This window comes from Mus caroli, unplaced genomic scaffold (assembly GCF_978045245.1).
Source record: "Mus caroli unplaced genomic scaffold, Mus_caroli_1 scaffold_9, whole genome shotgun sequence".
Lineage (NCBI taxonomy): Eukaryota > Metazoa > Chordata > Mammalia > Rodentia > Muridae > Mus > Mus caroli.
In genome coordinates, this window is record NW_028227264.1 from 59,724,046 (window position 1) to 59,751,927 (window position 27,882).

The 27,882-nt window shown below is 47.6% G+C and overlaps 1 protein-coding gene across 2 annotated transcripts in view; it reads left to right on the forward strand.

Annotated features, from left to right (window-relative positions):
* Window positions 1–27,882, forward strand: part of Lrrc20 (leucine rich repeat containing 20) — a 105,143-nt gene that overhangs the window by 60,598 nt on the left and 16,663 nt on the right. For both annotated transcript variants that reach the window (XM_021174315.3, XM_021174314.3), the window contains one exon: window positions 10,194–10,361. In XM_021174315.3, coding sequence (XP_021029974.1) covers window positions 10,194–10,361 — 168 coding nt within the window. The remainder of the gene's footprint in view (window positions 1–10,193; window positions 10,362–27,882) is intronic.

A 27,882-nucleotide genomic window follows, 5' to 3' on the forward strand; every position in this document is an offset into this window, starting at 1 on the left:
AAGGGAGCTGGCCCTGTGCAAGGGAGTCGCTGCATTGAGTAGCTTCTCTGTAAAGTGACTCACACTCTTGAGAACTATCCCACCCTGCAAGAAAGGCACAGGTCCCTTGACTCATAGCCTCCCTCTCTGCAATCCCCTCCCCATAATAAATACCTTGTACTTACTGCCCACTTCCCACTTTCTGAGATGGGGTCTCTCCATAGCCTTGGCTGGCCTGAGACTCATTCTGTAGACTCAAACTCATAAAGATCTGCCTGCCTTTGCCTCCCCAAGTGCTGGGATTAAAGGTATGTGTGGCACACCTGAAACACTGGTTCTACATCTTAAAGTCCCCTACCCCAGTACCCTCCTTCCCCAGGGGTCAGTCAGGCTTACAGCACAAGCACATTGGGGGATGCTCAAACCCAGTCTGAACTGTGAGCATGGGGAAGCATTCACTGCACAGTGGGTGATCCTGTGTGGTTAAAGACAATTTGTTCGGTGCTTAGTAGCCATCATCCCTGTGACAGGATTCAACATCACCATGGAAACACACCTCTGGGCATACCTGGGACAGTCTTCTCAGAAAGGTTTAACTGAGAAAAGAAGACCCACCCTGAATGTGGGCAGCACATTCCCTGTAGATATAGAAGCATAGCCATGTCCCCATTTTAAAAGTGCTGCAGGTTTCCACCCTGGTGTCAGCACAGCCGTATAGTGTGTTGGTTGGCTTAGTTCCTCAAGGTTTTTGTTTTGTTTTTTGTTTTTTGTTTGTTTTGATAACCTGGTGTCTCTCAGCTGCCATTGTTCCTTTTTTACCAGGGTGAAGAAAGTTGAGAGTTAGCAAAGCATTACTTCGTCTGTCCCTTAGGCTTCTTTTCCTCTCCCTTTCTGTGTAATCAACATTTCTTTTAAGGTTCGATCGGCTCTTTCTATAATTACTTGTCCCGTGGGACTGTGTGGTAAACCAGAGGCAGGCTTTGTATTGTAATATACAAAGAGTTGCTTTATCTTATTGGATACATATGTGGGAACACTGTCAGTTTTAATTTGTGCAGGGGTCCCCATAATTGCCATTCTTTCCAATAGGTGTGTAATTACACAGTCAGCCTGTTCAGAGTTTAAAGCAGTTTCCCGTTGAAACCCTGAGTACAAGCCAGTAGTATGGCACAGATGCCTTTGTTTTCCAAATTCTGCAAAGTAGAAAACATCCATCTGCCAGATGTAATTTCTTTTGGCTCCCCAAAGATTACTACCAGCAGGTAACAGAGTTGGGTTGCATAGAGAGCACGTAGGACATTTTATTATTATTTCTTTGGGCTTGTGGCCAAGTGATGGAAATTTTTCTCTTTAAACTTTTCCCATTAATATGATGTTTTTCATGAAACTTTGAGGCTTCTAAGACATTTCCTATCAGTAATTGGTCAATTTCACCATTCCCTTGAGCTAATGGATGGTGAGACTGAATATGGAGTAATAGATAATGGATAATTCCTACTTCTGATGGCCTGCTGCAATTGTATAAATAGCCATGTTAATTCTGAGTGATCAGGTACAAATTCAGCAGTCTCCAGATGCAAAACAGCCCTTTCTGCATATAAAGAATCAGTAATTGTGTTAAGAGGTTCAGGGTAATCTAATAATACCATAAGGATTGCATACAATTCTGATTTTTGAACTGAACTTTTGACCACCTTGCTTACTTATGATTTATAGCATAGCATACCACCTCATCTTGTTTGCATCAGTGTAAAATGTTGGTGCCTCTGGAATTGCTGTTCTCTTTACTCTATATATGTGGAAGAATCCAATTCGTTCTTTTAAAAATACTGTATACATTTGCTTTTCAGATATTTGTTATTAATTTCACCCAAGTAATTATTACAAGCTCTTTGCCAATCTTCATTGGTCATCCATAATGACATAGTCTCAGCATTTGTGAGAGGTACTACAGTATCTGCCTAATCTGTTCCTGACAGTTGATGTGGTCTTACTCTACTTTTTATAATTAATTCAGAAACATTTTCTATATATGCCTTCAAATTTTTACTCTGTTTATGAGCTAGGAAAATCCATTCCATAATACTATCTTCCCTTTGCATAGTGAGCCCAGTAGGAGAAGGAGTTGAAAGGAAAATGACCAAAATACAATCAAGTTTAGGATTGATTTGATCAGCATATGTTTCTTGTAGTCTTTGTTCTACACGTTAACCCTTTTTCTGCTTCAGCTGTTAGGCATCTTGGACTGCTTAAATTTGAATTTCCTAGCAATGTTTGAAACAACTTACTTAACTCATATATCCCTAATCTGATTGTAAGCCTCAGCCAGTTAGTATCTCCCATTAATTTTTGAAAATCGTTAAGAGTTTACGATTGGTCCCTACGGATCTGTACTTTTTGTGGTTTAATTTTTTTTGTTGACTGATTCTGTAACCCTTGCTAAATTACATGGTTGTATTTTTATGGCTTCGTGCCTCCACCAGGAAAACCATTGTCATGGTTGTCAAGCGTTTAGTACAGCTGACACCAGCCCCTTCCAATCTTATGGGATCGCCCCATGCTGCATAGCCCAGGTATCTAGCATTTCTTTAATGGATGGATTCCCTGACAGTGTGACCTGGGCTTGCTTCCCTGAGTATGAGAGGAAGGGTGGCTGCCGTGGCCTTCCTTTTCATCTCCCCGGCACCAGGCAGAGCCTTCTTGGCTCTAACTTCCCCGGTTAGAGGACCCTGCCTCTGCCATCCCTGCATTGATTGATGGCCGAGCTGAAGAGTTGTGAGGAAAATAAGGTCCCCGATGACCAGGAATGACACCTCTGTGGCCACAGTGCTGCAGATAAATAGGCTGTGGGATGAGGCCGCTAAGACCTTCAGAGGACACTTGTAGTGTTCAGAGACAAGAGATACAGAGACAAGAGGAGATGGATGGATGGATGCACACATGATAGATACAGACATACTGTTATAGTTTGTATATGCTCAGCCCAGGGAGTGGCACTATTGGTATGGCCCTGTTGGAGTAGGTGTGTCACTGTGAGTATGAGCTTTAAGACTCATGCTACCTGCCCAGAAGCCAGTCTTCTGCTAGCAACCTTCATTCAGACGAAGATGTAGAACTCTCAGCTCCTCCTGCACCATGCCTGCCCGGATGTTGCCATGTTCCTGCCTTGATGATAATGAACTGAACCTCTGAACCTGTAAGCCAGCCCTAAATACATGTTGTCCTTTATAAGACTTGCCTTGGTCATGGTGTTTGTTCACAACAGTAACACCCTAACTAAGACACATACATGTGTATATATACATATAGGCATAGAGGGATATAGACAAAGATAAATACAAATATAGAAACATATATAGACACAGACATAGGAACATAGCTATGTAGATACATAGAGAAAGAGACACATAAACTAGCATAGGTAATTCACACACCACACACACACATACACACACACGTACACACACACACTTGAACACGTGCTCTTACATATAGATAGATATGCACATACAGAGAGAGCTGTGTAGATATACGCTCTGGCTCCAGGGTGAGCTCCCAGGCTTATAATCCACCTTCAGGGACGCACACTTCTTATATGTCTGAGCCACACTGGGGCTCTGATTAGACTCAGGCCTGAATTGGTTTGACAAAGTCCATCATTTTTTCCCCTTAATAACAGTTGTTATGATCATGTCAGGAAATTACAAGTAACAAAACGGAAAGAGGGGAGTTCCTCCCAGCCTCTGCAGCATGTGAACCTCTTACCCTGCTGAGGTAGGTGTGTGTGTGTGTGTGTGTGTGTGTGTGTGTGTGTGTGTGTGTGTATGTGTGTTTCTCCAACTATCCATCCAGAGGACGGGGGCAGCAGAAGGTCTGAGACCCTTCGCATGGACATACTGTATGTGGGTGATAGCAAGGCTGTTTTATTAACTGTCCCAAACACTTGCTCCCATGTTACTTGGGACATGGTAGGACTCAGCTCTCTTCTCAGCCATTAGAGGTACAGAAAAAGAGGTGGCCGGTAGCCCCAGCACCCGAGACTGTTTTTCAGTCTGGGAGTGGGAATAAAAGCATGCCTGCACCTCCATATAACTCTTCATCCTCCCCAGGATGTGCTCCACCCAGCCTCCATTCATAGATCTTTGCTGTAGGTTTTATGGATGTCTGTGTGAAGGGAGGCCCCAAGCCAGGGGAGAGAGGGGCTCTCCTGCACTTCCCATCAGCAGCGGCTCTCACCCTTCCTAACGCCGAGGCCCTTTAATACAGCTCCTCATGTTGTGGTAACCCCCCACACCCATAAAGTTACTTGTGTTGCTACTTCATAACTGTCATTTTGCTACTGTTTTGAACTGTAAATATCCGATGTGTAGGATATCTGATATGTGACCCCTGTGCAAGAGTCATTGAACCTACAGGTTGAGAGCCACTGCTCTAGAGCCCGGTATCCTGAGGCTCAAAGTCAGTCTGTGGGTGGTGGTAGTAAATGCCTTTAGTCCCAGAACTTGGGAGTCAAGAGTCAGGAGGGTCTCTGAGTTCGAGTCCAGCCTGATCTACAGTTCAAGTTCCAGGATCACCAGGACTACACAGAGAAACCCTGTCTCAAAAACCCAAATCAATCAATCAATCAATCAAAGTCAGTCTGGGTGTAGTGGCATACACCTTCAATCCCAACACTCTAGAGGCAGAGGAAGGTGTCATCTTAGTGAGTTTGGGGCCAGCCTGGTCTGTGGAACTGGTTCTAGGACAGGCATAGTTACATGGTGAGCCTTGTCTCAGAAAACAAAAGTGCTCTCTGAGGGCATAGCTTGAGGCCCTGGGTTGGATCTCCAGCCCTGCACAGTGATGCTGTAATCCAAACTCTCAGAAGACAGATACAGGAGTAGCTGAAGTTTAAGGTCCCCTCAGCTTCCTAGCTCACTTGAGGCTAGCCTAGTCAACATAACACCCTGTCTCAAAAGAAAAACATTTTTAAAAATGTTAAAAATTGGGGCACCTGAGACGGGTCAGTAAGTGGAAGCACTTTTTAAAAAAAGATTTATTTCACTTATTATATGTAAGTACACTGTAGGTATTTTCAGACACTCCAGAAGAGGGCATCAGATCCCATTACAGACGGTTGTGAGCCACCTTGTGGTTGCTGGGAATTGAACTCAGAACCTTTGGAAGAGCAGTCAGTGCTCTTAACCTCTAAGCCATCTCTCCGGCCCAAGTGGAAGCACTTTACTAACACACAGACCCAACACACACACACACACACACACACACACACACACACACACACACTATATTCCATAAATAGTAACAGTAATTTTTGAAATTAAAAATTTATGGGGGGCCCAAGTCCTTCTGATCGAGGCCCCCCCCCAAAAAAATTAAAAAACCTGGGGCAGCAGTATGATTTATTAAGACAAGCTTGAGAGCCTGAGTTTGATCACTAGAACCTACAGCAGGAGAGAGCCAGCCCCCAGAAAGTAGTCCCTGGCCTCTGCTGGAGCACCCCTGCACACATGTGCCCACACCCTCATGCACACGCACAGTGCACACACACTGAAAATAACAATGTCTTCAATGGTCAGGCATCACATTACCCCTGCTCTGTGAACTGCTACGAAGGGCCAGCTCCTACGTGGCCCATCGGGCTACATTGGCCAAAGAGAGGCAGCTGGGCAGCATGTGTGAGGAAAGTGGGAGCTTAGAGAACCACACTGCACAGAGCCTGAGCAACCGGTGGAGGTGGGCTCACCCTCCCAGGAATGAATACCCAGCTGCTGAGATGCTTCAGGGGTCCACCCCTGGGCGATGACCTCATCATCTTCCTCTGCTATCATCTGCCTGGGGCCTTTATCTGGCAGTCTTCAGTGAGGCTTGAACAACGGTACTTTTTATAGCAAGCAATAATAGTTACTCTTTTGTTCTCTTTGGTGAAAAGAACAAATCAATGTAAGGAAGAATGATGATGTCCCCAGAGCTGGGGTGCTGCAGGATGTTTCAGCAGCGATGCTGAAACCCACTCTCTGCCCATTTGTTTACCCGCCCAGCATTATCCAGGGCTCACTGTGGACTGAGCATTTGGGTTGCTTTCCTAGGGCAGCTTACGTCCTCAGGGCAGGAGGCAGACAGAATGCTGACAGGCAGGTACACTTAGGAAACGGTAGGCGGGTGCTGATGGAGAGGAAGAGGTCCTGCTTTAGATGGGGTGGTGCCTGAGTAAAGATATAAATCAAATAAGGCAGCAGACCCGGCATACACACTGCAGAGAAGAACACTGAAGAAAGCAGGGACTGAGGCCTCCTGTATCTCCAGCACTTGAGAAACCAAGGCTAGAAGGCCATCCTCAGCTACCTGATGAATTTGAGGCTAGCCCTGGCTGCAGGCGATCCCATCACCTCAAAAGAAAGGGAAAAGGGGAGGAGAAGAAAGGAAAGGAATGAATGAATCAGTCTGTCAGTCAAACTTTAAGCATGAGGGCCCCAAGACAGCAGCCTGCTCAGCATGAGATAACGTTGCTTGTCAGGGCACTGTGGGTTAGATGTCTAACACTGCCCCCAACACTGTAACCCGGTAACCATTAGCCAGACAGCAGGGTTTGAGAGTCATGGGATTCCAGATGCCTAAATTGAGTGTTCTTCCTTCCTGAGCCTTCTGGGTACTGGATGACTGATAATGGACCCTTGGGCACTACTCATTGAACCTTGGGTTCAAGATTGTCACCAAAGAGAGGACCCTGGGAGGCACCACGCGACATCCTCTCCCATCACTCATTGGATACTTACTAAGTGATCATGTAAGTCCTGAAGGAGGCTGGACAAAGAAACAAAGAAAAAAATCACATGAAGTTCCTGCCTTAGCAGAGCAGAGCAGAGGACTTCCAGTGTAGCCAGTGGGTGTGGCCTGTGCGTGCAAGGTGCATATCTGTGGGTCTGAGGTACCTCTGTGTGCATGTGTGCACACTGTGTGTGCTTGTGCGCCTGTGCGAGCATATGTGTGTGTATCTGTGGGTGTGTGGTGCCTCTGTGTGTGTGTATGTGTGTAAATGCATACATGTGTTTGTGTGTGTCTGCATAGGGGAACAAGGTTCTGAACCCTCACTGTGGCAGGCCTTAAGGTGAGCTGTATGTATCTCAGGGCAGGCCAGAAGCCCAAGTCCTACATCACAGGGGCCCTATGAGAACAGAGCAGCGAGGGCTGGGCCGGCTACAGAGATAGAGTGAGTGCCAGCCTCGGGTTCTGGGGGAAGTGCTGTAAAATAAACAGAAAGCTTTCTTCTGCTGCCACTCACGTAGCTTGCTGTGCTGCCTTTCATTTGCTGGTTAACGTCAAAGTAAAGAAAAATAAGGACTTAGGGTGAGTCACACCCTTCATCTTCATGTCACACAAAATCTGTTTGAAGTGCAATTACGGCAGTTAGCTCACATGCAAAAGCCTGGAATTAGACAACTTGTGCTTTATCACTGGCTTCCAGAGGTGCTGTGAGTGGGCCAAAGAGACCCTTTCAGCCAGGCTCAGGAAAGTAAAAAGGAAAGACAGAAGTGGGCCATTCCCTGCCCTGGACCACCCACGATGCCAGGTGTCAGTATGTACATGGTCAGGCCTCATAATGGCTGTTCTGCTCTTAGTAGATGCCAGACTACCACTGGGGTTCACACTGGCCAGATGTCTCCCTTAACAGAGAAGCCCACTTTGAGAAGACAGACAACTCTATCCCTCCATTTTTAACTCTGGGCATCAAAACCTGTTTGGTACCTGGCACCTGGGCCAGGGATGGCTCAGGGTCACTTCTGCCAAGATTCAGCCTCCAACTGGCCACCCACACCAGGTACACTGTAGTACTGCAGCCCAAGGTCCCTGGGAAGGGGTTGGATGAGGTAGACAACACAGGATACCCAAGCCTGACTGATGCTTCCTACTGCCGAGGGCTGAAGAAGTCCAGAGCAAAGCCTAGCACAGGGAAGGGAGGCTGCAGATGGCCCAGTGATGGAGGCAGACCGACTTGTGAACTCAGCTCTCACAACTCAGCTGCTTATAAAAGAGAGCTGTCATGATGAAAGCTTTCAAGATGACATGTGGGAGCCAGCCATGCTGGGACACCCCTGTAACCCCAGAGCCTGGGAGGCCAAGGCAGGAAGATCTTGAGTTTGAGGCCAGCTGAAGCTATAATGAAACCGAGTCTCAAAACGACAAAATGTTGCATATCGGCATTCCACTCCAAAGGAAAGGGACCCTATCCGACTGTGTTGGTCATATGTTCACAAACTTGGCTCTGGGTAGAAGAACTGAGGGACTTGGTGTGACATTTCAGGGTCTCCATTTCCTTTGGGCCAGACAAGAGTTGGGACAGTCATATCATAGGAAAATAGCCTACTATAAGGTCACATGTGGATGGCTTTGTGTTCTTGCTCCCAGAGTGGCCTGTCCCCACTCCAGAAACAGAGACCCTATTCCCTCCTCCTGGTGCTTTCTCTGTGTGAACTGACATAGCTCTGCACATCCCCCTGAGGCAGGCACCTACTGGCCTCTCTGTCTGATAAGGAAACTGGGATCTAAATGGACATAATGCCTAAGTCAGCCGGGATGGGGTTTGCACTTGAGCAGCGTCTCATGATTTCCCACTGTAGCCCTGCAGTTCACTCCTGCCCTGTTCCTCCTAGGTTGGTTTTGATTTTGTTTGTTGCCTCTTCCTCTATGAGGGTCCCTGTGAGAGCTTCCGTCCTTCCTTCTGTACTGCATTTTTTTATTTAACCATATTTCCAACAGTAATACTATAGCCACATGATTACATCTGCCTTGTATTTTTTGTTGGTTTTCATGGAATAGAAAAAAAGGACAGAAGCCGAACATGGTGGCACACACCTTGAATCCCAGCACTTGGGAGGCAGAGGCAGGCGGATTTCTGAGTTCGAGGCCAGCCTGGTCTACAGAGTGAGTTCCAGGATAGCCAGGGCTACACAGAGAAACCCTCGGGGGAAAAAAGAAAAAAAAAAGAAATGCATATGACATGGACCGAGCTAATAAGCAAGTCATCGCAAAAGAGAAACTCCTCGGGTTAGTCAAGTTGTAGAAACATCCACTGCAGTTTTACAAAGCCTCTCCTCTGATTCATTAGCATCCCTGCCTCACCTGAGTGACGCTGCTTCCTATTGTCTGTGGTCATTATTTCCTTGCTTTCTGTCACTGACATCAGCTCAGGATCTTTTTTTTTTTTTTTTTTTTTTTTTGGTTTTTCGAGACAGGGTTTCTCTGTGTAGCCTTGGCTGTCCTGGCACTCACTTTGTAGACCAGGCTGGCCTCGAACTCAGAAATCCGCCTGCCTCTGCCTCCCGAGTGCTGGGATTAAAGGCGTGCGCCACCACGCCCGGCTTCAGCTCAGGATCTTAACACGGTTTGTTTTTTCTATGAGTTAAAGAACTAAAAGACAGGAAAAAAAAAAAAAACTCAAGTGTGGCGTGGAGTACCAGGGGAGTTCTGGAAAAGAGCCGACAGTGGGAGCTTGCGTCTTTCTTTCTTTTTGGTTGTTGTTGTTGTTGATGATGATGATGATGGTGATTGTTGGGTCTCTCTAGGCAGTTCTGGCTGTCCTGGAACTCACTTTGTAGACCAGGCTGGCCTTGAACTTACAGAGATCCACTTGCCTCTGCCTCCTGAGTGTTGGGATTGAAGGTGTGCGCCATGATGCCTGGCCCAGGAGACCAGCTTCAGCCTCTGCCCTGCTCCATCTCTCTCAGCCTCAGCCTTGCTCCATCTCTCTCAGCCTGTGGCCTGCTCTATCTCTCAGTGCTATCTGGGTCTCCTCAGGAGGGTCCCTCGCACAGGCCCTTCTCCCCTCAGGGGAAGAACCTGTTCACATCTGGTTGGAAGTAGCTGTGTGGGAAATAAGGACAAATGACAGAACTAGGCTTCTGCCAGCAGTCCTTGTGACACTTGGGCATATCCTGACACGTTCACAAGGCCTGTCTGAGGGAGCCATCACGCTTGTATCTGGGCCCCAGCTTCTGTCAGGAGACCCTCCTACACAGCCAAAGTGGGGTACCTCTGCTGGAGTAATGGCAGAAGAGGCCCTGGGCAGTGGTGGGTGCAAACAGACCAGGAGGCATCCTCTTGGTACCTTCCTGTGAGGTGGCGTCTTTCTCAGTGCCCTCCTGGCCAGGGTACCAGGAAAAGGCCTCTGGGCAGGCCTCCCTTCCCTCCTAACTGTCCCTTCTTCAATCCTGTGGCAGAGCTACGCCTGGAGGGCAACTACCTCTATCGACTCCCCAATGAGGTCAGCAGCCTGCAGCAGCTCAGGGCCATCGACCTGTCCCGGAACCAGTTTCAAGACTTCCCAGAGCAGCTGACCACCTTGCCTGCACTGGAGACTATCAACCTGGAGGAGAACGAGATAGTGGGTGAGTGTGTGTGACTACCGCCGCCTGAGGCTCTGAAGAGTGTAGACCGCTGGGAGTTTTTGTTTGTTTGTTTGTTTGTTTGTTTGTTTGTTTGTTTTTGAGGGCACAAGGGAGGCTCGAGTTTGTTGGGCCAAGACACCTGAGCAGGCAGTGGCCTGGGTAGATAACCACTGAAAAGCCCTGCCCCCCTGCCAGGTGCTAGCCTTCCATCAACAGCCCGGGTTTTTGTCTTCTGTCTTCACACTAAGTAACTTCCCAGTGCTGAGCAGGGGCCACAAGCTAGGCATGCTCAGATCAGTCGCTCAGGGCCCCCACCAGGAGGAAGCATTCTGGGACTGGTACCTCCTGCGAACTGCGGGCCCCAGGTTGGGCTCTGCCAGGGTTTGAAGTGTGCTTTCCCCCTTCTCAACTCCATCACACCAAGAACCGAGTGGCCTCTCCAGCTCGGAGCCTGATGTCCCCAGAGAGGTCAGGTGCTCTCCGGTCTCTGTGTCCTCATCTCCTTGGTTCTTAGCTTTCGAGTCGCCGCCTCAGCCTCATACTCTGCCTCTCATAATGCCAGCCATGTTACCTCTGACCCCCTCCAGCTCTGCCTTTATTTTTCCCTTAGTGTCTTGATGGCCCTTTATGCCACTTGATTAAAGGCGATGGGCTTTTGAGTGGGTTTGGGGCTGCAGCTGGGGAGTGCCTTGTGCTCAGTGCTTGCCTGGTGTGGTAGTGAGGGCCTGAATACCCAGGATGCTGTGCACAGGACTCCTGACCTGGACAGGGTAAGGAGGAGGTGAGATCACCTTGACCTTTTCAGTTCTAGGTCTATTATTTTGTTAGTTACTATTAATTTTTAAGTTACATTTATTTGGTGTGTGTGTGTGTCTGAGTGTATACCTTTTACAGAGCATATGTGGAGGTCACAGGGCAGATTGTGGGAATTCTTCAGTCCTCTCCTTCCACGCACATATTGGGGATTGAACCCAGGTCATCGGGTTGACAGCAAGTGCCTTTACTGACGGAACCATCTTGCTGGCCGCTCGATCCGTTCTTTGAGCGATGAGTGCAATGAGCTTAAGGGCGTTATAAAGGGCATCAGGTTGCATGGAGAGACTGCAGAAAATAAAAGCCTGATTATGAACTTTAGCCCTGTGTCTATAGTGAGCTCCCCCCACATGTCTATAGTGAGGGCCCACACCCCCATCCAGATCCCCGCCCCCTCCCCCCACCCTCATCCCCATCCCCATCCCAGTCATTCTTTTTTCCCCTGCTTCAGTGAAGCCTCTGGCCGTGGCACTCCCAAGGCCTGGGGTCCCTGAACAGCCTGGCCTGAGTTGGCTCACTTGTAGGGTCTGTAAGTAGAGTGTCCCTCAGGTACCCTCTCACTGTGAGGTCTCCCTTCTGTGCCACCACCATCACCTAAGTTGTGCTCAGCTCTCTGTCTCATTGGCAGCTCTGCCTCCTCTCTCCCTCCTCTCCTCTCTCCCTCCTCTCCTCTCTCCCTCTTCCCTCCCTCTTCTTCCCCTCCTCCTTCCCTCCTCTCTCCCTTCTCTCCTCTCTGCCTCCTCTCTCTCTCCTCTCCCCCTCCTCTCGGCCTCCTCTTTGCCCTTCACTTCCTTGCTCACTCCGATACCTCTGCTTGTTCCTGCAGCTAATCCACATGAGCCAGCCATCGGGCCAGGGCTCCTGTGCTCAGTGGCAAGTCCAGAGCTGAGCAGGTGGGTCAGGACAGCTCTCTGAGTGGAAAACGCTATGTGGTCAGTAGTTACCCAGTTCTCTGAGCATCTCTGGCCACCCCAGAAGGTGATCCAAGATGAGAAAAAAAGAATCTCACTTCCAGGCTGGGGTGCAGCCTGAAGATCTGTGCTCGCTGTAGCCCATAAAGTGACTCACTGAGGCAGCCCCAGGGGTCTAGATTCTTTCATGCTTCCGCTCCCTCAGGGTCAATTCCGCTCCACAGCCCACAGCAGGGGCAAGCCACTTTGGCTCACTGTCACATACACACATGTCTGCCTTTCTGTGGGATGACAGTAATAATGTCATCTGTGCTTAGTGCTTAGCAAGTCCCTGATGTATTTCCTCAAAGTCAAAGCTCTTAAGAGGTCCATTTAGCTTTTGCTGCCAAGTCCCTACTGTACGCTTGGCCAGGTTAAAGAGAGCTCTGTGCGGAGGCTGTCTCCCACTCAGTTTAAGCCCTGCTCAGGCCTGTGCCAGGGGGATACAGAGATGCCAGGGTGGAGGGGGAGCTGTCTCTTTCTAGCAGACACCACCAATCGTCCCCAAGTAGCAACTGCTCTAGAGATGCCCAGTTAACCTCAGGTAGCCATCAGACTGCAGGAGGCTTGACCCTTCTCATCTGAAGAGAGGGACCAGACAGAGGCAGCTGTCATACCCTGCTGAGGCACCCCAGTCGCCCAGTTCTACATCTTCCTGACCCATTCTTGTTACCCAGTGGCTTTTCTGCTTCCCAAATCTGTGGGAAAGTCCATGCTGCAGTCTCCATAGCTCTTCTGGAGCCAGGCAAGCCCCAGGGCAGGCCAGAGCAGGGTTGATGGCAAGTGAACGCAAGGACTAGGAGTCCTGCAGTGGGAAAGAGCGAGCTTTGTGTGGTTTTACCAGCTCTAGCTCCTTTCTCATAGGACCTCATGTGTGATGGTTTGTATATGCTCGGCCCTCTAAGAGTAGCACCATTAGAAGGTGTGGCCCTGTTGGAGGAAGTGAGTCACTGTGGGCGTGGGCTTTAAGATCCTCATCCTAGCTGCCTGGAAGTCAGTCTTCTGCTAGCAGCCTTCAGATGAAGATGTAGAACTCTCAGCTCCTCCTGCACCATGCCTGCCCGGATGCTGCCATGTTCCCACCTTGATGATAATGGACTGAACCTCTGAACCTGTAAGCCAGCCCCAATTAAATGTTATCCTTATAAAGAGTTGCCTTGGTCATGGTGTCTGTTCACAGCAGTAAAACACTAAAACATCTTGGGAACAGTTCTTGTCAGAGCTTGGGATGTCTTCAAAGTGTGACTTATTTCCCCCTTAGAACTTTATAAGGGAGTTGGAAGAAATAAAGCCAAATTTTTATGAGAAGCGTCTCTTTTAAACAAAACCTTTTACCTGCCGGACAGTGGTGGTCCATGCCTTTAATTCTAGTGCTGAGGAGACAGGTTGATTTCTGTGAGTTTGAGGCCAGCCTGGTTTACAAAGTGAATTCTAGGACAGCCAGGACTGTTACACACAGAAACCCTGTCTTGAAAAACAGAACAAAACAAAAGAAAACAAAACACTTTGCCATGGGATTTTTATTAATTATTTATTTGTTTGATTTTGGTTTTTCGAGACAGGGTTTCTTTGTATAGCCCCAGCTTGTCCTGGAACTCACTCTGTAGACCAGGCTGGCCTCGAACTCAGAAATTCGCCTGCCTCTGCCTCCCGAGTGCTGCGATTAAAGGCGTGTGCCACCACTGCCCAGCTTTGCCATGAGATTTTTATTATATGTATTTGCTTTATTATTACAGGGATTGGGGCATGTATGTGCCCCGGTGTACATGCGGAGGTCAGGGAAGAACTTGCAGAAGTTGGTTCTCTCAATCCTGGCAGAGTCGTGCACACCTTTAATTCCAGCACTCGGGAGGCAGAGGCAGGCAGATCTCTGAAGTTGAGACCAACTTGGTCTACAGAGTGAGTTCCAGGTCACTCAGTCAGGGCTATGTAGAAATAAAGAAAGGATGTCTCAAAAAATAAACAAACAAACAAAACAAAAACAAGAAACAAAAAAAGGGAAGAAACTCATTAGTCTCGGAGCTCAAACTTAGGTTTGAAGTATCTTTGAGGTCTCTGAGTTTCTGTAAAGATTTTACTCAGCAAGCAGAGTAGGCTTTGAGGCAGCTTTAAACGCTTAAAGGGATGCTCCCCACCCCCAGTCTTGAGGGCCACCCCCCAACCAGGCCTCCTATCTGGGTCCTGAAAGATGGATGCCAGTAGCATCTGTGCTCAGCCCAGCTGCCCTGTTTTCCCATGAGTACCACCATCTGATTCCACTCTGCACTTGACGCTGCTCTGCCCTGAGAGGAAGAACAAGGGCATGGAAAAGCGACATCCTGGGCCCTCTGTGGTGGGCCAAGACAACTGAGAGGAGTTGGGACGCTTCTGTCAGCTTTCCGAGGTTCAGGATGGGGTGCCGCCTGCCCTCAGAGTTTTTTAGTGGCTGAATGTCCTCAGGTGTCATGGCTGGTTAGTATGTGGCTTCGATGGCTGTGTAGACAGGTCTCTGGTCTGTCTGTGACTCTACTGCTCTGTGCTCTCCCCTCTGTAGCACGCCTGCTAACCCATGTGCACTGCATGTAGTGTCTGCAGATCACCGGCCGGAAAGCTCAACGCCACAGAGCAGGGATTTGAAAGCCTCAGGGTGCCTGTAATGCCCCCAAGACCAAGTCAGGCTGAGTCTTTCAGCTGCAGGCTGTGATCTACTGAGGAACTATAAATGGTAAATTAGTGGGTTGAGACCAACAGGTTTTTTTTTTTAATAGAGTAGAAAATATCAGGGCACATCACATGAAGCATGGTAAGTTGTTACTTTTGTGTCTTTTAATTTCATTTTCACTGTGTGTACACTCAGGTGTGTATTTGGAGTCATGGTGAAAAATTGTGTTTCTTACCGTGGGTGTGATAAAAACTACCAGGGCTGTCAAGGTGTAATGTGCTTGCTACCCAAGCTGGTGAGACCCTGACCACCTGAGTTTAACCTTGGGGCTCACATAGAACTAGAAGGAGAAAAACTAACTTCACAGAAGGTTCTTTGAAGCTGAACATAGTGGGCACACATCTCAGGATTTGGGAGACAGAGCCATTTTGGTCTACATAGTGAGTTCCAGGACAACCAGGGCTGTGTAGAGAGACCCTGTCTCAAACCAACCAACCAACCAACCAGCCAGCCAGCCAATACCAAAAAATTGTCCTTTGGCCTCTTAGCACACATACACATAATACTAATAAACCAAATCTTAAAAACAAAACCAAAAAAACTACCTAAAGATACTAAGTTGCCCTCCAGACAGCTGGACTGCTTCTCTCGTCAGCCTGGCCAACCAGTCCCATGCTCCAGCTCAGGGTCTCAGCTGTACTGTACAGTCTTCCCCCCTGGCATCCTCTAACCCTTCTCTGGGCAGGGTGCTTAGTCTAGAATTCCTTCTCCATGTCTTAGTACCCTCTCTGCCTTGGCTAGGTTCTCCAGTTTGAACGCCTGCTTCAGACAGACAGGAAGCAAAGCAGGTAATGTTGGCTGCTCCCTGACCCTTCCCCAGCTGTTGCCCGGTACCTCCCATGAAGATGGGAAGCCTTCTGGATTTCGGGGAAACATGGTTGTTTGTTCTGGGGGCAGGGTCTGTGTTTGTGGTTTAAGAATAATTTGTTCCGCCGGGCAGTGGTGGTGCACTTGGGAGGCAGACACAGGCGGCTTTCTGAGTTCGAGGCCAGCCTGGTCTACAGAGTGAGTTCCAGGACAGCCAGAGCTACACAGAGTAACCTGTCTAGAAAAAACAAACAAAAAAGAATAATTTGTTCCTCCTCAAGATAAATGATAGAATACTTTATCTAAGTTGCCAAATATAAATAGACTGGACATTATGAATATAACTCCTACCCAGTAATTCTCATAATTGTTTTATTTCTGTTCCTATTGTATGCTGCTTCTTATTGTAAGAGAAAGAGGCTTTTTATTTAGAGAAGAAAAAAAAATCCAGAATTGTTGAAGTTTGGTCTGTTATTGTGTATTATAATGCCAAATTTTGTATCCCAAAGTCTAGTTGCTTCAAGATGAACAAATTCTCACATGTCAGTTTTTGTTGTATAAACCTAGCTCCTTAATTTAAAAATATTGGTTGAATAAAGATGTCTGTAGCCCGTAACTGAGCAGGAGAGAGGTAGGTGGGGCTTCAGTTCCTGGGCTTGGGGCCTGAGACAGAGACCACCAAGAAAGAGGAGGAAAAAGGAAGGAGGCACCATGGGGTGGTGGGTGAATCATGAGAGCATGGTCATGAGGGCTGGCTTGTTGGGATAGGAGCGGTCCAGGTGGAACACAGCAAGTGATAGCTCCTGGTCATTGACAGCAAAGTAGGCACATTAGCATAGAGAGTTGCTATCTGACCAGCTCTAGTGCTTTAAGGCGGCTGATGTATGTATGTATGTATGTATGTATGTATGTATGTATGTATGTATTTGTTCAATGCCAGGCATGGTAGAGCATGCCTTTAACCCTAGCACTCAGGAGGCGCAGAGGGAAGTGGATCTCTATGAGTTCAAGCCTAGCCAGACTACAAAGTGAGATCCAGGACAGGCAAGGCTGTTACAAAGAGAAAACCTTGTCTCAAAAAACCAAAACCAACCAAACGAACAAAGAGTATTTATCCAAAACAACAGTCATCTAAAAGTTTCTGGGGTCTGAGATGGTTCCTAGCTTTTCCAGACCAGAGAGTGGTACAGTCATCTCTCAAAACCCATAGGCAATGGAGGCCTTAACACTGGAGGTTACCGACCGGCCTGGGTGACCAAGTCCCTTGCACAGACTGGACAGCCTTAGTACAGCTTACACACGGCCTCCAGTGTACTCGGTGTAACACCTAGCGAGAGAAGATGCTGAGTGGGTGGGTGGCTCTTACGTCACAGGGTTTACGGAATGACGCCAAGAGAAGTCTGCGCATGCTCAGTACTGGGGTTTTTCCTGACTAGTTTTGGCCTGTGGCTGGTTGAAATGTTGAGTGAAGTACGTAGAGGTGGGGAGGACTAACTCGCACTGGAGGCTTGTATTTATGAACAAAACGGCTTAGGGGAAAGACAGTCTCTGGAGAGACAGGCTTCGTATCCTGATCTCTCAGCTTGTAACTTCTTGAAAGAACAGAGCCACTAGGGGAGGGCAGATATGCTAGGACCTGGGCATAGAGAAGTCTCAACAAAGGCCGATGGCTGTGCCTGTACTTTTAGGGGAAGGACTCCAGAATCCTCCAGAGAGGGCTTCTGAGGGGGGTGAAGTGTTTTAGACTGACTGTGAGTAGCGATGTGGGTTCCTGACAGGATGCCAATCCCATGAAGTCATCCTCTTCCCACCTCAGGCGTCTCCACATGGGTTACGGTTCAGAGGGAGCAAGCACACCGTGCATCAGAGGGAGCATAGCAGCAATATGTTCTCATTTGCCAGCACTCGCTGCCCCCTGGCATTTCGGGGCTGGAACATGTGGGGGTGAGGAGAAAATCACATCTTCCAACCACTTCATTTTGCTAGGCAGGAGACGTGGTTAAGTAAGATTTTGGCTTCCCATGACCCTCAATCCTCCTGTTGTTTTTGCACCCACCCCGTTCCAGAGAGCAAAGAATCATGGGAAAATGACTTGATAAAAAGCCAGGCATGGGCTGGTGAGATGGCTCAGCAGGTAAGAGCACCCAACTGCTCTTCCAAAGGTCCTGAGTTCAAATCCCAGCAACCACATGGTGGCTCACAACCATCCGTAATGAGATCTGATTCCCTCTTCTGGTGTGTCTGAAGACAGCTACAGTGTACTTACATATAATAAATAAATAAATCTTTAAAAAAAAAAAAAAGCCAGGCATGGTAGCATGCCTGTAATTCCAGCACTTGGAAGGTAGATCTAAGATCAGGAGTTTAAGGTCAGCCTCAGCTACATGGTGAATTCCAGGCCAGCCTGAACTACAGAATTTAACACACATGGGCAGTGGCCATAGCTTAGCGGCAGATCTTGCCTGGTGTGTGGAACCTGGAGTCAGGATTCAGCACCTTTACTTGCTGTGTGGGCTGTTTTTGATGTCAACCTGACACAAGTTCCAGTTACCTGAGAGGAGGGAACTCAATTGAGAAAATGCCTCCATAAGATTGGGCTGTAGGCAAGTCTATTGGGCATTTTCTCAATTAGTGATCAATGCGGGAGGGCCCTTCCCATTGTGGGTGGTGCCATCCCTGGGCTGTAGTCCTGGGTTCTGTAAGAAAGCAGGCTGAGCAAGCCATGGGGAGCAAGCCAATAAGCAGCACCCCTCCATGGCCTCTGCCTCCAGGATCCTGCTCTGTTTGAGTTCCTGTCCTGACTTCTTTCAAAGAGCAGTGATGTGGAAGTGTAAGCCAAATGATCCCTCCCCTCCCCAAGTTGCTTTGGTCGTGGTGTTTCGGCACATCAGTAGTGACCCTGACTAAGATGCCTATAGAGTCACTCCCCATTGCCACCCTCATATCACGCTCTGTTTGAAGCAAGGTCTCTCATTACTCTGAGAGTAGGCAGGACTGGCTGTCCCTCCCTCCCTGGCACTGGGATTATAAACCTGTGGACGGTTGCCCTAGAGAGAAGGTTCAGTGGTCAAGAGCATTAGCTGTTCTCCCAGAGGACCCAGGTTTGATTCTCAGCACCCACATGACAGCTCGCAAACTGTGACGTCCAGTTCCAGGGGAATCATCTTCTGACCTCCACAGACAATACATGCAAGTGTTGCTCAGACATGTATGCGGACAGAATACCCAGACACCTACAATAAAAGTAAATATTATAAAACAGCAATAATAAAAACAGGCACGGGGCTGGTGAGATGGCTCAGTGGGTAAGAGCACCCGATTGCTCTTCCGAAGGTCCAGAGTTCAAATCCCAGCAACCACATGGTGGCTCACAACCATCCGCAACGAGATCTGGTGCCCTCTTCTGGAATGTCTGAAGACAGCTACAGTGTACTTACATATAATAATAAATAAATAAATCTTTAAAAAAAAAAAAAAAAAAAAAAAAACAGGCACATCTCACCACGCCCAGGTCTAGGACTGAACTCAGGTCTTCATGCTGGAAAGGTGTGTTAGGGGTTTCTTGCTGTGGAGAGACACCATGACCATGGCAACTCTTATAAAGGAATGCATTTCACTGGGGCTGGCTTACAGTTCGGAGGTTCAGTCCATTGTTAGCATGGTGGGAAGCCTGGCAGCATCCAGGCAGACATGGTGCTGGAGAAGGAGCTGAGAGCTCAACATTTTTATCCACAGGCAGCAGAGGGAGACTATGTGCCACACTTGGTGTAGCTTGAGCATAGGAGACCTCAAATTCCGCCTCCACAGTGACACACTTCCTCCAACAAGGCCACACCCACTCAAACAAGGCCACACCTCCTAATAGTGCCACTCCCTATGCTCAAGCATCCAAATACATGAATCTGTGGGGATCATTCCTATTCAAACCATGAGGCTTGTAGCCATAACATGATGCAAAAATATATCTGGTCCAACTTCAAAAATCTGCATATCCTATAACAAGTCTCCAACTTATTTAAAACGCCAAAGTTCAAAGTCTCTTCTGAGATTCATGCTCTCACTTAGTTGTAATCCCCTATAAAATCAAAACAAACAAAAAAACCACATCACATATTCCCAACAGAACAAGCATATTCATTACCACCCCAGAATGGAGGAAAGGGAACTATGTATGAAAATAATTGGACCAAAGCAAGACTGAACACCAGCTGGACAAACCCCAAACTCTACATCTCCATCCAGCCCCTTTCAGCCTTGCTGACTGTGACACACTTCCTTCTGTTGGGCTGGTTCTACCTCCTCTTAGCATCTTTCCTCAGCAGGTTTCACATACCTCTGGCATCTCAGGGTCTCCAAGGCAACTTCACAGCTTCATGCAATGGCCTCTCTGAGCCTCCATGCGGAGACATCCCTGCCACTCATCTGGCCTTCCTGACTTTTCCTTGGCTATGGGGAGAGATTCCATAAACCCTTCTTTTAGACTCTAAAGCCAGAGCCACGGGGCCGAATCTGCTAAGTTCTGATGCTTGCTGAGACTAGACCATGACCCCTTTGTTCAATTACATCTCACCAGCTTTCTGTTTTCTATCATTTTCCTTCAATACCTAAGCTTGGCTGTCCTGGCTGTCCTGTCTCCTGAGTGCTTGGATTAAATTCATGGACCACCATGCCTGGACCTTAGCTTTTCTTTTAACAAATCTTTCTAAGCGTGGCCACTGTGGCTCCAAATCTGGATTAAAGGCTTGGGTTGATGTGGATCAAAAGCATATATCATCCCACCTCAAGAGATGGATGAAATGCATGTTGTCTTCCTGCCTCGAGGGCCAGATCACAGGTTTGCTGTCCATTACTTTATAGTAATTCATTCCAGATGCAGTCAAATTGACAACCAAGAATAGCCATCTGTCATGGTTAGAATATGCGTGGACAAAGGAGTGGCACTAGTTTATAGAGTTGTGGCCTTGTTGGAGTAGGTGTGTCACTGTAGGTGTGGACTTTAAGACCCTATTCTAACTGCCTGGAATTGAGTCTTCCACTAGCAGCCTTCAGATGAAGATGTAGAATTCTCAGCTCTCTCTGCCTGCACCATGCCTGCCTGGATGCTGCCGTGCTCCTGCCTTGATGATAATGGACTGAACCTCTGAACCTGTAAGCCAGCCCCTATTAAATGTTGTCCTTATAAGAGTTGCCTTGGTCATTGGTATCTGTTCACAGCAGTAAAACCCTAACTAAGACACCATCACAATCATCCCTTGTCATCTTGACATACAGTTATATCTCCTATATCCAAATAAAAACAATAACCAGGTCATAATAGCACCTAACATGAAATAACTCTCCCTTGTACAACAGCAGACACATAGTAAATTTAGAATTGGTGGCAGTGTCCCTTGGGGAACATCCTTTTCACAAGATGGAAGCTTAGCTGGATGGGATCTTGCCCCAAGGTCACCACTCCCTTAATTCTATTTAATATCTTTAATCTGTTTATCTCCCTGAACACAGGATTTATCTCTGTTTTACTCTCTGGTGCCTCTTTAATCCGTGAACCATATAGTTTGTATTTTTTCTTATACAGCTTTCTCTGTTTGCAAAACACTGTCTTCTTAAGAGGGACCCACAGGTCCAGAGTCTGACTATGCTAGGTTGTTTCAGGTTTTTCTTTGTCAATGCAATTAATCTAAATCTCTTCACTTTAGCCTCAGGCAGACTCTTCAGACAAGGGCAAAAAGCAATCGCATTCTTCACCAGAAGATCACAAGAACAGTCTCTAAGCAACATACTAAACATTATCCTTTGAAACCACTTGAGCTAGGCCCTCAAAGTTCAAATCTCTCTTGGTACCACTGCCTTCCACACTCCTACTAGGATAGCCCATTAAGCCCCACTTAAATTGTTCAACTGATTTTCTTTCAATCTACAGCCCCAAAGTCCATATTCCTCCGAACAAAAACATGTGAAGGCCTATCACAGCAATACCCCACAGTCCCAAAGGTCATATCACTCTAAACCAAAATATGGTCAGGCCTTTCACAGCAATACCCCAATCTTGGTACCAACCCCTGTCTTAATTAGAACAGCATTGTTGTGAAGAGACACCATGATCGAGGTAACTCTTTTTACAGGAAAACATTTAATGGGGGCTTGCTTATAGGTTCAGAGGTTTAGTCCATTATCATCATGGTGGGAAGCATGGCCTTGTGCAGGCAGACTTGATGCTAGAGGAACCCAGATTTCTCTTGATCTGAGGGCAGCAAGGAGGAGACTGGAATTCCACAGTGGGCAGAGCATGAACACAGGAAACCTCAGAGCTCACCCCACAATGATGCACTTCTTCCAACAAGGCCACACCTACTTCAACAAGATAACACCTCCTAATGGTGCCACTCACTATGGGGCAAACATTCAAACCATTGAATGTTTATTGGTTTATTCAAACCAATAAACATTCAATGTCTATTGGAGCCATTCCTATTCAAACCACCATAAGCCTCTAGGATTCAAACCCTGATACTGGGGAAAGGAACATACAGGTATGAAAGTGGAGAACAAGAAGCCACAGGGTAACTGGTTGACTCCAGTCCCTTGTGAAAGGCCTTGTTTGGGCGGTGGGTGACTACCCAAGACAGAAACCCATTCTGATCCTGCAGTGACATCACTTGCCAAGCCTAACTGCCAGGGTTCAAGAAAATGACTGCCAGGGTTCAAGAAAATGTAGGCTTCCTTTCCAGTTTGTTTAGTTTTTTTTTTTTTTTTCCAGTGTGTGGGTGTCACCATTTCCTGCAGTGACTAAAAAATAGATTAAATGAATTCATTTCTTCTAACTGATAGGCAGGAAGTTGTCTGTTCAGAGTTGCCTGAAATATAGTCAAACGGGGGCTTGCAGAGTGTAACTATGTTATCTTGGTTACTTTTCTATTGTTGTTAAGAAACACCCTGACTAAGGCAACTTAGAAGAGTTACTAGGGCTCATGGTTCCTGAAGGTTAGAGTTCATGATCATTGTGATGGTTTGTATATTTTTGGGCCAGGGAGTGGCACCATTTGGAGGTGTGGCCTTGTTTGAATAGGTGTGACCTGGTTGGAGTAGGTGTGTCACTGTAGGTGTGGGCTTAAGATCCTCACCCTAGTTGCCTGGAAGTCAGTCTTCCACTAGCCAACTTTGGATGAAGACATAGAACTCTCAGCTCTGCCTGTGCCATGCCTGCCTGGATACTGCCATGCTCCCACCTTGATGATAATGGACTGAACCTCTGAACCTGTAAGTCAGCCCCAAGTAAATGTTGTTTTTTATAAGACTTGCCTTGGTCATGGTGTCTGTTCACAGCAGTAAAACCCTAAACTAAGACAATCATCAAGGCAGGGAGCATAGCAGTAGGCAGGCAGGCATGGTGCTGGAGCAGTAGCTGAGAACTTACATCCTGATCCACCAGCACAAGGCAGAGAAGAAGAACTAAATGGAATGGTGTAGGCTTTTGAAACTTCAAAGCCCTCCTCCAGTGACACACCTCCTCCAACAAGGCCACACCTCCTAATCCTTCCCAAAGGGTTCCATCAACTGAGGGTCACGCATTCAACCTATGAGCTGCTGGAGTCATTATCATTCAGATCACCACATATAGACAGAAGAGTTGTCCAAGGTCACACAGTGACTTTGCTCTAGCGTGTAAAGATCAGAGCCATTACAGAGCAGTATAGAATGGCATCAGCTGTAGATACCCAACAGTCTGTTGGCATGAGGGCCCCTTCTCCATCCTTCACTCCCTTTCCTTCCCTTTACCACATACACAGAAGGGATTGAAAGCCAGGGAGATGGCTCAGTCAAGAATGAGGACCTGAGTTCACTCCCCAGAAATCACCAGATACTTCTATCAGCAATGTAAAAGGAGAGAAAACCAACTGCCACAAATTGTCCTCTGAACCCGCCCCCCCCACACACACACAGGTGGGCATGTTGATGCCCCTATAATCTCAGCATCAGAGAGACAGACAGGCAGATCCCTGCCAATAGCCAGCCTGCCATACTTGGTGAGCTCCAGGCCAATAAAAAACCCTGTTTCAAAAACCAAGGTGGACAGCAGCTATAGAATGACATAAAAGATTGTCTTGTGGCATCTGTATATACACATGTGTACCTGCACACATGTGAACCCAAACATACATACAACTGAAAAAGGTGGGATTGGAGACCACCCCTTAGCACCTAAGGGAAGGGGATGGTCCCCAGTTCTCGGTCCCCACAAGTATTTGACCAGTCAGGGACCCTTGGTCTGGCACATCTGGAAGTACAAAGCCAAACTGCTCCTCCCCTCTTACCCCTGCATCTCCAAACTTGACTCAGGGAGAAAATGGAGCTATCTTCCTGGCCTTGGAATTTGGAATTTTCCCTGATTTTCCAGGCTCAGCACTGTCTGGTAACTGTGTAGGAACATCCCAGGACCCCAGAAGGATGGCATGGCCTCTCAGATGGTGTTTGCCTGCGTGTACACTTCACTGTAGTGACAGTCTTAGAAATTTGTTTTTTTTTTTAAAACACAGAAATAATATAAGAGTATGTTTTTGTTTTAATCCCAGGTGTGGGATATGGGCTGCTTTAGATTGTCCACAGCAGCTGATTGTGATTTGCCTCGTGCTATAGCAGGGGCGTGATTTTTGCCAGCAGCAGATAGTTTCTGCTGTAGGTATATAAATGCTAGAGCCTTGAGATGCATGGTGGGTTGTTGGTTGTTAGTTGGTTGCTGTTGGTTGTTGTTGACTGTGGTTTATTAAGTAGTCATCCTGTGCAAAGAAGAAACAACAAAAAGACATTAGATAACCTGGCAGTGAAGATCAAACTTGCCCTAAGGAACTCAATGCCCCTAATCTGCAGGAAGCAGTCTAACATAACGTCTACCACTTTCCTTTCTGTCTTTTCTTTTCTCTCCGATCTAGTGTTAGGGGGTCAAGAGGGTGGAGAAGGGTGGAACAAAGAAGAATCCACAAAGAAGCAAACACCAGCTACACCTCACTCATCTGCCTGGTACCTACAGAGCTGTGTATCTTGTCAGCGGTTGGTACTGGTGTCTATTTTGCCAGCCATCACTGGACAGAGAGTACAAGAAAGCACCCTCTGGCCCCAGCTGTGACCTCAACAAATGGGATTCAACAACAGTTGTGCAAAGACGCACTGGCCCTGCAGCCCAAGTGGAGAGAAGATTGTGTTTGCAGTCCTGACCCTGCACAGGTGCAACTAAAAGGGACTAGCAAGGTCATGTCTGGGACCTTTCATACACTTAGTCTCTGCCCAAATGGCATTCTCTGTGCAGGCCACTATGCAGGCGAAACCTTGATGAATAAGAACATACATTTATCCAGGATACTGTGGGCACTTTGCTGGCAGTACACAGGCATATTGCAAGAAGTTCTTTGACACTTGTTGAAAATGTAAGTGAAGGCTTGCAGGGGCTAGGAGTGTGGTAGCTCAGTTGGTAGAGTCCTTGACTGACATGGGCGGGCCTTGGGCTTGATCCTTAGCCCCCTGCTATCTAGGTATCATGACATCTACCTGTAATCCCAGCACTTGGGAAATGGCAGCAGGTCAGGAGTTGGAGAATGGTCAGGACGGCGAGGTTATCTCTGGCTATGCAGTGATTCCTTAGGCTCCACTTTCCCACTGATCTCCCAACACCTCCCACTCTCAGCTCTTCCTAGGCAGAGTGCTGGAGGGGGCTGTGTGATGATCTAGGTCTCTAAGCCCAGCCTTGCAAGGGTTCCTACCCAGGGCAGAAGTAGCTCGTTGGAGTCACAGACATAGGGGTCTAACCAGGGTACATTAACGCTGCATCAGGCACTGAGCTGAGACACAAATAAAAAAAAAATCTTGTTGCTCACGTGGGGCTCCTGGCAACATGGCATCCTAAGTAGCTGGTATTGACCCACTGTCCACGTCATGCCTAAATGGTTTCTGAGGGCTTTTCAAGAATGCGCTCATTTAATCTCTGTAACCTTTCAGAACAAAGTGATGGTCATACCACCTGGACAGAGCAAGCGTTCTGACCCAAGCTCCCTCGAGTCACTCCTGCCAGTACTTTGCACAGGAAGAGGGGATTTAGAAATTTTTTTTTTTTTAGAACAGAGAGCCCCAAGAAAGCTGTGGTCCAAGCACAGAGCCCTGACTGAAAGGGAACCCCAGTGAGATGGAGAGAATATGTAGGGCAGACTCTAGAGGCACATCCTGCCAGCTCCTGTCTGCTCCTGTGTGGGACCCAGTCAGCAGGGCTGCATCCCAGGATGGACACACCCCATGAGCAACTCCACCACCTTCTACTGAATCCTCATGGAGAGAGGAGATGGTACCCACACCGGCTGTACATTCAAGTCATCCATTTTATTTTATTTTATTTATTTATTTATTTTGGTTTTTTGAGACAGGGTTTCTCTGTGTAGCCCTGGCTGTCCTGGAACTCACTTTGTAGACCAGGCTGGCCTCGAACTCAGAAATCCGCCTGCCTCTGCCTCCCGAGTGCTGGGATTAAAGGTGTGCGCCACCACGGCCAGCTTAAGTCATCCATTTTAAACACATCAAATCGGGATCACATCCTACACCTGTTAAAACAGACTCTCTTGTGTTGGAATCGTGATTCGGAACGTTTTTAAACTCTGCAGATGGGGTTCATTCAGGAGGTGGCTCGGAGGAGCAAGTGCGAGGAATCCCAAGCCTGAGAATCCACAGGAAGCCAGATACAGTTGTGTGACACATGTGTAATCCCAGCACATCTACAAAGGGATGTGAGGCGGAGAGAGGAGAATCATAGAAGCTCATTTACAAGCACCCCCACCCTCACCCACACCCACACATCATACACAGTAGAAAATAACTGTTCCAGACGATTCCAGTGTGCAGGCAAGACTGGAGCTGAGCTAGGCCAGACCTTCTATCAAATGAGCATATTCCAACTCAGGATAGGGTCTCTTCTACTCAGAAACATATGCAAACCCAGACAAAACCCCATTTCAGTCCCTGGAAAAGCTCTAACTAACCCCCCACCCCAAACCTCTGGAGAAGTGTATAGTTCTTTGGGAAAAGAAACACTAAACCTGGTCATAGGAGGTGACATTCTGCAGGGGGACAGAATAGTTAAGCTCTGTGACTTGTATCTTACTCAACTAAGCCATCTCCTGGACCCTAGGTATGGTGCTGTGCTGACACACACACACACACACACACACACACACACACCCAATCCCTGACGCCCCAAACTCACTACCTTGGTTACTTTTCTCTCTTGCAGCCTGTCACCCCACCATCCTAGGCATTGAGCTTCTGACAGCCCATTACACAGTTCCAGCCCCCCAGTTAGAGCCTACGAGAGGAGAGAGTGGCAGACACTTGAGAAACAAGAGAAATTGTCTCGCTCTCTGAGCAGCCAAGCTGGAGCCCTGGTGGGTTGGTGCTGACCAGAGGAGGGAGAGCAGGCCAGGGCAGGAGTGGTGATGAGCTGCTAGCCGATGCTTTGAGTTTCTCATTCCTCTGTCTCCAGAGGCAGACTGTTATTTCTAAAGAGAACTGTTGCAGCCAGACTTCATTGCATGTCAGATCCGGGTACAGAGACTTTAAGAAAGTCTATGTGACTAGTGAGTGGCCTCCTTTCTGCCCACTCGGCCACCTTCCATGTCGGCCTGTGGGAGGAAGGTGTCATAGAAGCCAGGGCTTTTCTTTCTTTCCTTTTCTTGTGGCTCACACTTCTGACATGTTGTATCTGTGTGTAGGTAGGAGATTGTTCTAGGTTTCTTCTGAATCCTTAAGAAACTGCAGGCAGCTGGGCATGGTAGCACACTTTTTCCCCCTTGTGTTCAAACCATTTTATTATTATTATTAGATATTTTCTTCATTTACATTTCAAATGCTATCCCGAAAGTCCCCTATACCCTCCCCCCGCCCTGCTTTCCAACCCACCCACTCCCACTTCCTGGCCCTGGCATTCCCCTGTACTGGGACATATGATCTTGGCAAAACCAAGGGCTTCTCCTCCCATTGATGGCCGACTAGGCCATCCTCTGCTACATATGCAACTAGAGACACAGTTTTGGGGAGTACTGGTTAGTTCATATTGTTGCTCCTCCTATAGGGTTGCTGACCACTTTAGCTCCTTGGGTACTTTCTCTAGCTCCTTCTTTAGGGGCCCTGTGTTCCATCCAATAGATGAATGTGAGCATCCACTTCTGTATTTGCCAGGCACTGGCATAGCCTAACAAAAGATAGCTATATCAGG